This window comes from Orycteropus afer, unplaced genomic scaffold (genome assembly GCF_000298275.1).
Source record: "Orycteropus afer afer isolate SDZICR_OR568_19922 unplaced genomic scaffold, OryAfe1.0 scaffold00034, whole genome shotgun sequence".
Lineage (NCBI taxonomy): Eukaryota > Metazoa > Chordata > Mammalia > Tubulidentata > Orycteropodidae > Orycteropus > Orycteropus afer.
In genome coordinates this window covers 6,365,377-6,380,857 of record NW_006921621.1, presented here as the reverse complement: position 1 = coordinate 6,380,857, position 15,481 = coordinate 6,365,377, and the positions used below count along the sequence as shown (strand labels likewise).

General features: G+C 35.4%; 1 protein-coding gene across 1 annotated transcript in view; it reads right to left on the bottom strand.

Annotated features, from left to right (window-relative positions):
* The window catches only part of MMUT (methylmalonyl-CoA mutase), a 51,014-nt gene that overhangs the window by 15,034 nt on the left and 20,499 nt on the right, over window positions 1-15,481 (bottom strand). Inside the window, exons 3-9 of the mRNA XM_007936160.2 lie at window positions 14,432-14,589; window positions 13,070-13,241; window positions 9,548-9,796; window positions 8,953-9,064; window positions 7,084-7,199; window positions 1,334-1,449; window positions 730-861 (exon numbers count right to left, since the gene is read on the bottom strand). Coding sequence (XP_007934351.1) covers window positions 730-861; window positions 1,334-1,449; window positions 7,084-7,199; window positions 8,953-9,064; window positions 9,548-9,796; window positions 13,070-13,241; window positions 14,432-14,589 — 1,055 coding nt within the window. The remainder of the gene's footprint in view (window positions 1-729; window positions 862-1,333; window positions 1,450-7,083; window positions 7,200-8,952; window positions 9,065-9,547; window positions 9,797-13,069; window positions 13,242-14,431; window positions 14,590-15,481) is intronic.

The following is a 15,481-nucleotide window of genomic DNA, read 5'->3' as shown; positions in this document are numbered from 1 at the left end:
AAAAAAAAAAAACCTCACTGCCATCAAGTTGATTCCGACGCATAGTGACCCCATTGGGTTTCTGACCCTATAAATCTTTACGGAAGCAGGTTGCCCCATTTTTCTTCTGCTGAGCAGCTTCTGGGTTTGAACCACTGACCTTCTGGTTAGCAGCCAAGTACTTTATCCATTCTGCCACCAGAACTTCTTACCTAGTACACAGTATTGACATAAAATTTTCAATGGACAGTTTACTACAAAGGTTGAGAAAGCCCATTACTCTGTAGCCATTTTTTACATTTGAGAAACATGATCTCATTAACCTGTATTTGCAAGTCAGGTTGTGGTAGGGTTATTGATTGTCAGTTCAGTAAAACCAGATTTAATTTATGCAAAAAAGTATTTATTTTCAAATAGGCAAATTAGAATTTTATAGTTATTTAAGTAATTGAACAATATGAATTAACTTAAAATATTAAAGCCTAAAATAGTAAGTAGATTAGAATCTAAGTACCTGGTGGAAATGAAGCATGATGAGTGTTAGATTAAACAACCAAGTATCTGAGATGAGAAAATTCTGAAGGACACTAGGAGTAAAGTTCTAACACTGCTTTGGTAAAACTACAGACCAAAAGAAAAGTAATTCAAGTATCTTCCAAGGGGTATGTGAGAAAATCAAGTCCCTGGTAGATTCATGGGAATCGTGTACAGAAAAGATGACATCCTGGTTTAAGAAACCTCACATATTACCTCTTGATAGCAAATGATATCTCTTTACTTTCTCCAAATTCTTGGCGATATGCTCCACTCACCATCCGATCATTAGCTCTATGTTCACCAAATACCTGTTTCATGGCATCTGTGATTTCTCCAACTGTACATCTGAAATATTAAATGGAGTTTCTATTAAAGTCAGTTTTTTGAGATTAAAACTATTGATTTACTTTAATATTCAATAAAATTGGATATACCCTATTTTTACACAAGAAACACACATGTTGTATGATTTTTTGCAACATGTGCAACTCTCTCACACATTAGTTTGCTATGGGTGCTATGTGCATTATATGTGTGTGGGGGTTATATGCATGTATGCTTTACATGCAAAAAATACGGTGTTTTATTACCTGAGTAAACTTAGTAAGACAGTTTTAAATAGCTTTAAATATTCATTCAAAATATATTAATATTTTAAAAACACAGATATTTAAGAAGAACAAGAATTAAATTTATTTTGCTTTCTATTGTTTTCTATTGGGCTCATGTGTTATGTAGTATAAACCAAAGCATACTCCAAAAAGCTAAACTGGGCAACTTTTAGAAACTGAAAATCTTCAAACTTACATATCCTTACCTCGCACGGGCTGCATCCACCGCAAGAGCTAGAATATTTCCATCCCCACTGGCAGCACACTGAGTTAGTGCAGCAAGACACCAGTCAGCCAAACCTTGATCCCTGCTGGATTTGACCTATATAAAAGGTCAAAGAACGGGGCAATTTAGACAAATAGGGAATAAAACAGATATCAGAACAGACCTTGATACACATCATATAGAGACTGTTCCATAATCCTAAATTCAATAATAAAAGGGGAAAAAATAAAGAGATTAATATATAGCCAAGGCTTGAGAGTCATTCAGTTCATTCACTCATTCAATAATCATTTAAGGTTAACTTTAAGGTTAAAACTTTTAAGGTTCCTGTGTAGCAGTCAGTTAGTTAGTTAGTTGGTGTAGCCTTGAAGGAGGCCTGGTGGCACAGTGGTTAAAATGCTTGGCTGCTAACCAAAAAGTCTATAGTTTGAACCTATCAGCCGCTCTGCAGGAGAAAGTTGTGGCAGTCTGCTTCCATAAAGATATAACACTCTTAGAAACCCTATAGGACAGTTCTACTCTGTCCTATAGGGTCATAGCTGTCAGAATTGACTTGATGGCAGTGGGTTTTTTTTTTTTTTTTTAGCTTTGGTGTAACCTTGATAAATCAGAAATAAGCAGGGCAACAATAAATAATAGTGCTGACTCTCCCAAGCAGAACATGTTACCTAGGCTTTTCTAATGTAGTAAGATATTGAAAATAAGTTGATATTTAAAGGAAGCATTTCAAAGACACACTTTTTAATCAATACTGACTAGGAAGAAAATAACAGATCAAAATTTGGAGACTATTTCAGTTATATTTTACCTATCTTCCTTAGCTAACTAACAATACGTGTGTAACAATATGAATGGATAGTTGCTGTTCTTTGTATTTAAAGATAATCCCAAGAGAGAGACAGACAGACAAAGACAGAAAGAGAAAGACAAGGAAAAGCATAGCGAAAAACTTCTTCCCCAGACCCTAGCACTATTCTACGAACTTGCCTAAAAAATAGTTACTTAAATTCAATTTTTTTTTACATGCTTCACTACCTGTAAAATAGTCTAAAATATGATACCACTCAAGAAGTTACTAAAATCATATAGTCTCTTTCAGGGTTGGGACAGAAAATTTACACTAGGATAAAGAAAAACCCAACTTCAAATTACTCATTAAAGTGTCTAGTTTTCTTTTTCTGATAAATTGGTTACATGTTTTGTGATCTAAATTTCTAAGGTAAGGGGAGGCAATATAGTACAATACAGTATAGAGTGGTGCATTTTTAATTGCAAGTAATAATCTATTATTGCATTGTGATATAGATTTAGTGGCTTGCAACTGGCATTTTCAAAGGACTGAAATAAAATAGAAAATATCCAAGCATCCTGCACATATTTTGGGTAAGTACAGTTTTGTGAAATATTTATTTCAATTCTCTATAGGTACTAGTGCATATGCATTCATGTGCATTGTGGACATGTATGAAGAAATGCATTTCTTTCCGTGGGTCATGGTCAAAAAGTTAGAAATGCATTAGCATGGCATTCAGAGCATGACCACAGGAGTCAGCTATGAGTTCTCATTCCAGCTCTGACATTTGCTACCTGAATGGCCTTACGAAAATTATTGAACATCTATTTCAACTGCCTCATCTGTGAAATGGAATTGATGAAAAGAATAATTTGGTTTTGCAAGGATTAAATAAGAAAATGTATGAGTCAAACAAACAGGAACTCAGTAAGTTTCAATTCTATAAAAGTAATAGTAGTAAGAATGCAGAGAGTCATGGTTCTAGGAAATAAGAACTTCTGCAAATTCCATCTATATTTACAGTTGGAGTAACATTTATATGCCTTTAATTTAATCCTTACTATGTATTTTAAAAATTATGTTTTTAGGATTGTTCCTTAACACACAGAATTCCAAGCTAGTCAACTCAAACAATAGTTACCATTTACAACCATTCTCTAATTAAACTAACATAGATAAGAAATATTAATTAAGGCCTTATTAATTCTAGCATCCTTCTAGTTGAGAAAATAGAGCAAAAGGAAAACAGTCCCTGCCCTTGTGGTTCCTATAGTTGAGAGAGAAGGGAAACAATAAACACATAAAGAATTAAGTATATAATTTAACAAAACAATAAAGCAGGTATATAAGGGAGTAACTGATAAAATGGGGTAGTATGCTAGTATAAGAATAGATCACTGTATGCTTCTTATATAAGGTGACATTCGAGCAGAGACTTGGAAACTACACCTTCTCAGATTTATTGAACAACTAGTCATTCTTAAATTGTTGTTGTTGTTGTTGTTATGTGCCGTTGAGTCGGCCCCAACTCATAGCGACCCCTCCTTGGGTTTCCGAGGCAGTATCACTACAGAAGTAGGATTGCCCAACCTTCCTTCCGGGGAGTGGCTGGCTGGTGGGTTTGAACCGCCAGCCTGCTGGTTAGCAGTCAAGTGCTTTAGCCACTATGCTACCAGAACTCCCTATTCTTAAATTAGTTGATTTAATTACCAGAACAATTGTTGTTGTTAGCTGCTATCAAGTCGGCCATTGATTCGTGGCAACCCTGTGCATGATGGGAATAGACTGCTGTGATCATGGCGTTTTCACTGCTGATTTTCCAGAAGTAGAGTGACAGGCCTTTCTTCCTAGTCCATCTCAGTCTGGAAGCTCCCTGAAACCTGCTCAGCATCAGAGCAACATGCATGTCTCCAATGCATGAGGTGCACGGGCCTGGGAATGGAACCTGGTCTCCCCCATGAAAAGTGAGAATTTTTACTGAACTACCACTGCCCCCATCTGAGCAATCAATTACTAAAATCCATGGAGGGAAAATACATGGTAAAATTAACTGGGACTGGAGGTTAGAGAAAAAAAAAAATGACATGAAATTACTGATTGTTGTTGTTGTTGTTATGTGCCGTCGAGTCAAACCCGACTCATAGTGACCCCTCCTTGGGTTTCCAAGGCAGTATCACTATGGAAGCAGGATTGCCCAACCTTCCTTCCGAGGAGAAATTACTGATAGGTAGCTCAATTTGAAAAAGAAAAAAAAAAAGTTAACATTACAGGTAAAATTATCATTTGCAAAAGGGAAGTATGAGAAAATACAAACTCTAGTCCAGGACTGAAAAAAACCCAGAAAAGTACAACAAAACATTCTGTACTATAAAAACATGTCCTGATTTTAGCTATGGTGAAAGTTAATTTTTATAATGGAAGAGCTTTGATTTTAGAGTCAAAATGAGGGAAAAGTTACATTAGACTCTCCCCAATTTTACTAAGCTGCCACTAGACCAAGGAACTCCACATTCCAATCCCATCTTTCCCACTAATAATATAACCTTGAACAACTAACTGAACTACTCCAATTATCACTTTCCTCATCATTAGTATGAATAAAATAGCACATGCAAATAATTCAAGAAAAATACTTAGACAAAGTACCACAGGCAGTAAATGTTCAATAAATGTCACCTATTACTATTATTCTCATATTATCATTACTGAAGTTCTTACTCTTCTGTAAGATAAGGTTTAACATCAATTATGGTAAATAGAACCTCTCCAACTTCTAAAAGTACAGAGTTAACAAGAATTTAAACTGTAAAAGACAACAAAGGGTGTTACAAGGATAATAAATACTAAACTTTTTTGATCACTGACAATAAAATGCTACAACTTATATGTTGCCGTCATTGTTAGTTGTTACCAAATCAATTCTGACTCATGGTGGCCCCTCCGGTGTGCAGAATAGAACTACTCCCTAAAGTTTTCAAGACTGTGATCTGACTGTCCTCCAAGTGCCTTTGAGGGGGTTTCAGCCACCAATCTTTTGGCCAATAGTTGAGTGCTTAACCATTTGCACCACCCAATGACCTACAAAGCCTTATATAAAGCCACTGGGGGGGGAGAAAAAAAAGAAAAAAATGACACAATGTGATACAGGAATCATTATCTCCTGGTCAGATTGCAGGTGAGAGTAAATAATGTCATTATACAACTAGCTATTTATGGGGAAAAAAAAAATTGAAGATGATAGTTATACATTCAATCTAACTAAATGAAGTCTATTAGACTCTTAAATAATAAGAAAACTGAGAGGAAAAAAAAAATTCCTATCTTGAATAATCACAGGGAAATTGAACAGACATAAATTATTAGGGATTTCAAGTTTCCTGCCTTGCAAACAACAATAATTACAAAAGGCAGAGACTAGGAAACCAAGACAAAGAAACAATCCACATAATGCAATAGACATATACAGTTATAAGTGAATAAATATGTTATCTATTTTGATATTGCATATACTTTGGATTATCTCAGTGAGAAATTAGAAATAAAAAGGAAATGTTTCACTTAAAAAGTAAACTTCATTGTAACTTTTAATGAATAATAAATTATAACTTAATGAAGCACTACCAGAAGCCCCTGGGTGGTGCAAATAGTTAAGTGTTCAATTACTAGCTGGAAGACTGGCAGTTTGAAACCAACAAGAGATGCTTTAGAAAACCTGACAATCTGCTTCCAAAAGGTCACAGCCACGGAAACCCTATGGAGCAGTTCTACTCTCACACATGGGTCACCATGAGGCAGAAGTGACTCAAGGGCAACTAACAAAAACAAAGCTATCCTGAACTAAAAAAAAAATCAGAAAGAAATGATTCTTTCATAGTAGTATCAGGAATCATGGCCTGGGGTATATAAACTACAATGTGGAGTCCTGTATTCAAAAACTGATTCTCAACTTGATTTTGTTAAATTTATTGAGTTAAAAAATAGTCTAAGCCTTAGTTCTCGCTCTTTTTTTTTTCTTTTTTAATTGTGATTTGGGTGAATTTTACAGTGCAGATTCATTTTCTATACAGCACTTTATAGACATTTTGTCTCATGACATTGACTGCAATTCCCCACAATGTAACAGCTCTCTTCCCACTTCCCTGTAATTACTTCTTCCCTGGGCCCTCCTTTCCTATGAATTCCTGCCCCCGGAGCTATCTCCCTGTGAAAAAACTGCCATTCTGTTCTCCCATGAGTGACAATTCTAAAGAGTGTATCTACCTGGTGTAACAGTCACCCTATATGACTGTTTATTGATTGCTTGGCTGAAGGCCATGGGAGTGAGCTCAATTATAGACTTGAAGAGTACTAGGGGCCTTAGTCTAGGGGGGGTCTCAATAGGCTCTAACAGACAACTAAACCTGATCTTTTTTAATGATTTTGAGTTTTGTTCCACATTATTCTCCCATTCTATCCAGGATCTCCTTTATGATCCCTTTCCAAGTAGTTGACAGTGCTAGCTGGGCACTATCTAGTTCTTCTGGTCTCGTAGTCATATAGGCTGAGGTTCACATGGTCTACTAGTACCCTGAACTAATTGTTTCCATGTGTCTTTGCTTTCCTTCACTCTCTAAGCCTTAGTTCTTAATGTGTAAATTATGAAAAGTACTATTGCGGTGTGGACTTTTACAATAACATGTAAATTTCACACAGGCAGTTACCATGGTTAAAAACATGAGTTTCTGGTGTTAATAAACCTAGATTTGAGTTTTGGCAGTCCAATTACTTATCCCGGACAAGTTTCTCACTCTGTCTTATCTTCAATTTCCTTACCTTTAAAACAATGGGCAATAATACCCACATCCTGTGATTGTTTCTATGTATGAAATGCGACAATGCAAGGGCTCTGTCAGTGCCCAGAACACAGAAAGCACTCAAAAAACTACAGCTAGCAATACCTTCTTAAGTTTTTCAATCTGTTTGTTGCGCACTGAAGTATTATCAATCGCCAAAACTTCTACAGATTCTTCTTTTTCCAACTGGTATTTATTCACTCCAACAATTACTTCAGAACCTGTAAATTTCCAAGAATAAGATAGTATGTAGCTTCTATTCACCAAAAACTGCCTAATAGCAATGTTCTGATGATCACTCATTTTCCTTATAGCTTTAATATATAAAAGCCTGTTCTTAACTCAGAAAATGAAAGTTCAACAGGGATAAGCAAATCCTAATATGAGATTAAGGAGCTCTGGTAGCGTAGTGCCTAAGGCATGTGACTGCTAACAAGAAGGCTGGCGGTTCAAACTCACCAGTCACTCCTCGGAAGGAAAGTTGGGCAATCTACTTCCATAGTGATACTGCCTTGGAAACCCAAGGAGGGGTCGCTATGAGTTGGGGCCGAGTGCCATTTGACTGCTAACCAGAAGGCTGGCAGTTCAAACCCACCAGCCACTCCTCAGAAGGAAGGTTAGGCAATCTACTTCCGTAGTGATACTACCTTGGAAACCCAAGGAGGGGTCACTATGAGTCAAAATCAACTCAACAGCAGTGAGTTTGAGTTTTTGGAATGTAAGATGAGGATGTGAGAGGAATGAATAGATATATATGAGAATCTCTTTAAGATGGAACTTTTATTATCTTCTCAAACTATATACTTTCCCAGAACTTCTGATAAACTCTCTTCAAATGGTACAAAATAATACTAGCAGCACCTACCATCTAGGACTTAGAAGGTGGAGAATTAACAACAAAAGCTTTTCCAATTTATTTTCTTGAATTCTTACAGCCAGTCTGTTTTAAACAAAAAAAAAAAAAAAAAAAAAAAAAACTAATACTTTTAAAATCTATTAATTTAGAAACTAAAATCATAAGGACATTCTTTAAAATGATACTAACTAGCTATTACTCTATCTAAATACCACTTATGACAATCCATATTATTTTATTGGTTTACTTTTTTAAATTTCATTATCTCCCTTACAGAATGAAAAGGAGCTCTGGTAGCACAATGGCCAAAGCATCTGGCTGCTAACCAAAAGGTCAGTGGTTTGAACCCACCAGCCATTCCTCAGGAGAAATATGAGACAGTCTGCTTCTATAAGGACTTACAACCTCAGAAACCCTATGAGGCACTTCTACTCTGTTACAGGGTCACCATGAACGGAAAATGACTCGATGGCAGTGGGTTGTTTTCTGTTTATTAGAATGCAACCACTATGGGTACAGAGAACATGTCTGTCCTGCTCACCACTATATGCCCAGGCCAAGCACTGTGCTTCAAACATAAAAACCAAAACCAAACTCACTGCTATCAAGCTGGTTCCGACTCACAGCAAGCCCCTCCTTGGGTTTCCGAAGTGGCATCTCTACAGAAGTAGATTGCCCAGTCTTCCTTCTGAGAAGTGGCTGGTGGGTGTGAACCACCAGACTTCTGGTTAGCAATCAAATACCTTAGGCACTACACCACCAGTGCTCCTGCCTCAAATATAGCAGGCTAAAAAAATGGATTAATTGACTAAATGAATGAATAACAACTCTAATGCAGAGCACAATGACCATCAATACTGTCATCTTTAAAATACTGGTGATACCCACACACATTCATCTATACAATAAACATACAAGCACACAAACTCTGTATATTTGCTTGCCTGTGTGCATCCAAGCATATAAAAATACAAACACACATATTTATATAACAAGATTGATTTATGCAAGTCTTGTTTTCCATTATTTTTTAAAATATACATGCAATCTACAAACAGAAATTAGTATTTTTAAAAATATACTGGATTTCATGCATAAACTGTTGTATTTTATCTTACCAGAATCTATTCTAGCTTGTCTTCGGGCAGCACATTCTTCAATTCTTAGTTTAGGTATTCCTTCAGCTACAGCTTTGGCCATTCCACCCATTTCTTCAATTTCATTAATGAGCTAATAAGAATAGATTAATAAAACTAGAAGAGAGTATGATTTTTTACATAAACTACAAAAATTTATTACCAGTGTCACCTAATTACTAGTATCAATTAAATTATTTGCTACTTTAGTAGTAAAAGTAATGTTTCATAAGAAAAAAATTACATCAAAGGCATTAATTAGAAATTGTGTGTGTTTGAGTTGTTTTAAAAGACAACAGAAAACTAACAAGTATTCTAGAAAACAAACAACCTCTTATACAAATTTTTTGGGAGAAAACATGAATTTTATATGTGTGTGTGTGTGTGTGTATTTACTATAAACCTTTTAATACAAATTAGCTTTTTAAATTCTTTCAATAAAATAACACAAATACAAATGTATTACTATGTTTCAGTGTAGAATACTACAAAATCAAATCTAAAATCCCCTTTTTCTCTCAAACATCTTACATTTCTATAAATCTTGAAAGCAAAGTTTTAAGTAGGAGAAACTGACCTTCAAGGCAGCATCGTAAACATCATTTGTGAGAGATTCCATCATATATGAACCACCCCAAGGATCAGCCACTTTGGGAATCCCAGATTCTTCTTGAATGATGATTTGGGTATTCCTGGCAATTCGAGCACTTTTCACAGTTGGCAAACCCAAGGCTTCATCAAAAGAATTTGTGTGCAAGGACTGAGTCCCTCCAAACACTGCTGCCATTGCTTCCATTGCAGTACGAATAATGTTATTGTAAGGATCCTAAAACATTTAGTAAATCACCAAAAGCAAAATGAGGACACAGTCCATATTTTTTTCAAGTTAAAAGAGTAGGATTAAGTACTAATTGCTACATACTTTCTATGTTAATGTCCATATTATCAAACAAATATAGACAAATTAGTGAATGAACCAGACTTAGAATTAAGAGCCAAAGCATCTAGTCTGTGCCTATTAGGCACTATAATGTTGTTTCCTATAGTTCACTGATATCTCAAATATTGGTTCTGCTAACATTTTCTATTCCCAAAATATTGTTCTATAACATATTATAAAAAGTATATTATAAACATTCTATAAGTATATTATATAAATCTATAATCATATTATAAATTTGTCCACTTAAATTATGAGATCCTTCATCTCAAAATTTAACTGCTAAACAGAAAGCTGGAAGTTCAAACCTACCAGCCGCTCCTCGGAAGTAAAACTGGGCAATCTACTTCCGTAGTGATACCGCCTCAGATATCCAAGGAGGGGTCGCTATGAGTCAGACCTGACTCCATGGCAGTAGGTTTCATTACTTTGTGTACCTTTAAGTATCTAAGAGCCCTGGTGGCTCAGCGGTCAAGCGCTGGGCTGCTAACCGATAGGCTGGCAAGTGTGAACCCACCAGCTGCTCTGTTCTGTGGGAGAAAAATGTAGCAGTAAAGTTTTACAGCCTTGGAAGCCCTGTGGGGCAATTCTACTCTGTCCTAAAGGGTCACTATGAGTCAGAAGTGCCTCGATGAGAGTGGGTGGTGGTGGTGAATAGTTACCACAAGACTGTGCACAAAACAGGCACTCAAAAAATTAAACAGATGAGCAATGGTCTGTGAGATAAGAAGCCTGAGTTCTAGTCCATTTTGTTCCCAATTATGATTCGGGCAAGTTCAGACTTCTCTGAACTTCTGTTTCCTTAGTTGGAAAAACAAGGAGGTAAGACAAAAATAATTATTAAAGTTCCCTCCGATCCTGAAAAATCTGTATTTCTCCTTTATAAGGACCTGAAGTTCGATTTCATATCCCGTACATTATTTATTATAAAAGCAATGCTGAAGTTACAAAAATTTTAAATGTATCAAATAGAACACATATAGAAGTCATCACCACACAATATTTTTAATGGGATAAAATTCAAATAAATTACTCAGATAAAAAGAGTTTTTAAATGGCTGGTATACATGGTTATTTAAACACATAACCACACTATCTATGGATATATAATGATATTTTCAAACTTTAGTTGGGGAGTTCAATGTTAAGAATTCTAACTTTGAATGATTTAGTATGGTATTAATTAAATTATGATTTGTACTTCTTTTTCATTACCACATATTTTTAAGCTTTTAAAACCCAAAGCTAAGATTTAAATGATTTTATACTGTTAACCACCAGAGGGAACCTACTTTATTTGTGAACATGAGTGGATGCACATAAAAAAGCAGGCTTAAGTACATTCACAGAGCAATAGTACTTAAATTTATTTTACATCTTAAAAATCAACTTATACTAGTACTTTCATTAATAACTGAAAAAGTAAAGCAAACCCAATCTGAATTAATGATAATTTTGTTCTTTGGCCAACATGATATTCCAATGTTAATTTATTATAATTAAATCAATTTGTGCAACAAAAACTATAGCTATGGTAAATTTTCAAAACATTTATATTCTAAGTACTCCATTTATCATTTACTTATAAGACCATGCAGAACAACACATGTAGGACACTAAAACAGATATCAAAACAGTATGTTATAAACTAGAACACAACCATGTGACCTCCAACAAGCAACCATTCTGAGATTAGGTCTTCTCATTTAGATAATGAGGACATTAATTCACATACTGATTAAATATAAATTAGTCATGATAATCATATATGATAATGCTATTGAAAATCATATAAACTACCCAAATGTTAGTAATTATTATAACTATATTAAGGCACACCTCATCTCATGAATCATTTTTAATTTTTTACCAATTTTAATTAATTTGTTCTACAACTGAAAATAAATTTCTAAACTATACTAATTATCTGTTTTAACATATAAAGTGTCGGGTTTCTCAATACATATATCACCTTTATTTGCATAAAGAATACCACACGATATTCGTTTCTCTCTCTCCCTTCCTAACCAGCCCTGATTTTATTGAGAAAGGCAGTATTTCCAGCCCTTTAACAAGGTAGCCATGCAATTTAATAGGAGCTCTGAAAAATTGTTTTCTTCTTTCCAATAAAAAGGAAAGGTATAGCTGGTGCCACATCTTCCTGGTTTGAACATGAACCTGATGACTACAGCTGTGGCACTCAGCTTACAATCACTGCTAAAGTATAGCAAGGATATCAGCTGTTACACTGCAATGTCACTGAAGCAAAGCCAGAACCAATCTATCTCCAAACTTCCATAATTTGAGAGAAACCATAATAATCAGCTATTATTTGTTAAAACCTACTTTATCAGGATTTCCCTTACTTAAAGCCAAACACATTCAGATACCATCTAAATACCACCTAAATAAAATTCCATATTTAAAGTAACCAGCCCATAAAATAAGAGGTAAAGTTGGTTCAGTGGCAGAATTCTCAAATTCCATGCAGGAAACCTGTATTTAATTCTCAGACAATGCATTTCAAGGGCAGCCACTACTCATCTGTCAGTGGAGGCTTGCATGTTGCTAGGATGCTGAACATTGGCATTTCTAAAGTAAGATAGGCAAGGAAGAAAGGCCAGGAGATGTATTTCTGAAAATGAGTCAATGAAAACCCTATGGATCACAACAGTCCAATCTCTTTATCTCTTTGTACATGGGGTTGCCAGGAGTTGGGGGCCAACTCAATGGCAGCTAACAACAGCATAGTAAATGCATAAGGAAAGTCAACTAAAGAAAACTGATTAAATTATATGTTATGTAAGGTAGTATCTTTTATGAAACCTATGCAGCAAAATAAATATATTTTAAGGAAAAAAAAAAACCTCTCATGCTGTTTGCAACTATGAAAAAATGATATTTACAAAAAGTAGAAGCATTCCTAAAAATGTAAAATGATTGATACTGATTATTGGACTGTAGAAATCTTTTCCTTATTAAATGCTGATCTCATTAAAATACTTGTAAATACAAAAATATAAATCTGCATTTCATTTAATAATACCTAATGATTTTCAAATATTAGCAGATAAGTTCTTAACCCTATTTTTCTGCTATGCTGCTTAGAAGTTATGAAGTTAGGACTATTAAATACTATACTTTAAACTATATACACACCTGCTCAGTAAGTGACCATCCTGATGTCTGACAATGTGCTCTTAGAAGAAGAGATTTAGAGTTTCTAGGCTGAAACATTTTCTCTATTAAGTGAGCCCAAAGTCTTCTCCCAGCTCTCATCTTTGCTATTTCCATATAAAAGTTCATCCCAATTCCCCAGAAGAAAGACAACCTGAAATAGTTACACAAGTCCAGAATTTGATTTCACCTCATAAAATAAAATGAGATATGAAACTAGAAATATCACACACTAGATAATCAATGTCCAGATTTTAATTTCAAACTTAATCTAAATTAAAACCAATATTCATGTATTTAAGTAATTTTATACCCAATGTATAAAAGTATAATTTTATGCATGCGTAAGAAATAGCTGTATTTCTTCAGATGAGAATTATTCACTTTGCAAATGATTTTCTTTAGGAAAGAAGCTCCTCTTCTGTCCATAATAAAAGAATATTTCAATCACTTAAGGAATATCCAGGATGTATGGTGGGGGCCATCCATGAAGGGAATAAAACCCACTAACTTATTTTGTTTAAGGATGTCTGGTGGAACTGTGGTTAAAGCATTGGGATGCTAACCAAAAGGCCAGCCTATTACCAGCCTATTATCCTTCTCAAGAGTTAGCCAAATATAAAATAATAAACCACAGGAACCTGGTACACTGGTTTAAGAGCATGGATTCTGGAGCCAGAGTACCTGGGCTCAAATGTTAGCTGTGTCACTTAACTAGCTATGTGCCTGTAGGCAACTTATTCAATCTTGCCATTCCTTGGTTTTCTAAACCAGAGAGATAATAATGGTACCTTTCTCAAGTGGTTGTTTGATGAGTAATTTCATTTAATCCTAAAACAACCACTTTAAGAAGGTACCATTATTATCTCTATGGTTTAGAAAATGGTTATTTTGTTTAGATGAAAAGGAATACTTTTAAAGAATGCTCATTTATTTAGTCTAAAAACCTGAGAAAACAAACTTACTGCCATCGAGTCAATTCTGATTTATAATAACCCTGTAGGACAGAGTACAAGTGCCCCTGTAGGGTTTCCAAAGTTATAGCTCTTTCCGAAAGTTGACCCCAACATCTTTCTACTATGGAGTATCTGGTGAGTTCAAACTACCAACCTTTTGATTTGTAGTTGAATACTTTAACACTATGCCACTCTAAGCATATGTTAATTCAATTTGTTCCCAGCCCTGCTATACTCTTTTACCTTTTATCCTGTAGCTGGTTTATAAATTACATTATTTGCCTGCCTCTAAAAGCATTAAGTTTATTGTAATTTTTAAATAAATCAATACAGAAATATTTATAGATATAATCTATGTAATGTTGAGATAATACCTGACTTTAGTTACCTTGGTGCAAATTCATCAATTGTCATGCCAGCTTGGAGTCCAGTTCTACAGTACTCCAATCCATCCGCGATAGTATAGGCCAGTTCCAGAATAGCATCAGCCCCTGCTTCTTGCATATGGTAGCCACTAATTGAAATTGAATTAAATTTTGGCATGTGCTAAAAAAAATTAAAATAAAAAGGAATATAGCAATAAATGAAAACCTTAAAAGATTCTTGCTGTTGTTGTTATATGCTGTCAAGTTGCCCCCAACACATAGTGACCCCACCTTGGGTTTCCTAGGCAGTATCACTACAGAAGTAGATTGCCCCATCTTCCTTCCAAGAAGTGGCTGCTGGGTTTGAACCACCAGCTTTCTGGTTAGCAGTCAAGTGCCTTAGGCAGTATGCTACCAGAGCTCCTAAAAGATTTCTATTAAACCCATTTTCTAAAATCAAATACTGTAAAATGTTCAACTCATGTACACAAAATACTTTTCAGTGTTCATTAAAAATATTTAATGCTTACTTTGTTATATTTAATTCAATTAATTTTAGTAACTGATGAAGTAAACCACATCAGAACTGTAACTATTTCACTTTTCTGATGTAAAAGAATTTGCACTAACCATCCTTTAGGCCCAAAAGTTTAAACTTTGAAATGAGCTGGCTGAGGTTAAGAATGTAAGCAATGCCTGAGAACCAAATGCCGAAATCTTTAATTCCCTATCAGTAACTCTGACCTCCATAGTATGGCCTCACAACTATGGGTAAACCTGCTGATTCAGCCCCAGGGTTACAGGTGAGGAGAGACAACTCAGGGACGCCCGAAGTAGTAAGAAGGAAGAGCAGGAGAAAGGGAATTAAAAGCCAGGAAGCCAGAGAGAAGAGCAGCCAGCCGAAGGGATTAGGTGAGGAGAGGCAACTCAGGCCCGCCCAGAGTAGCAGGCCTGAAGAGCAGGAGAAAGGGGATAAAAAGCCAGGAACCCAGACAGAAGAGCAGTCAGCCCCAGGGTTACAGGTGAGGAGAGACAACTCAGGGACGCCCGAAGTAGCAAGAAGGAAGAGCAGG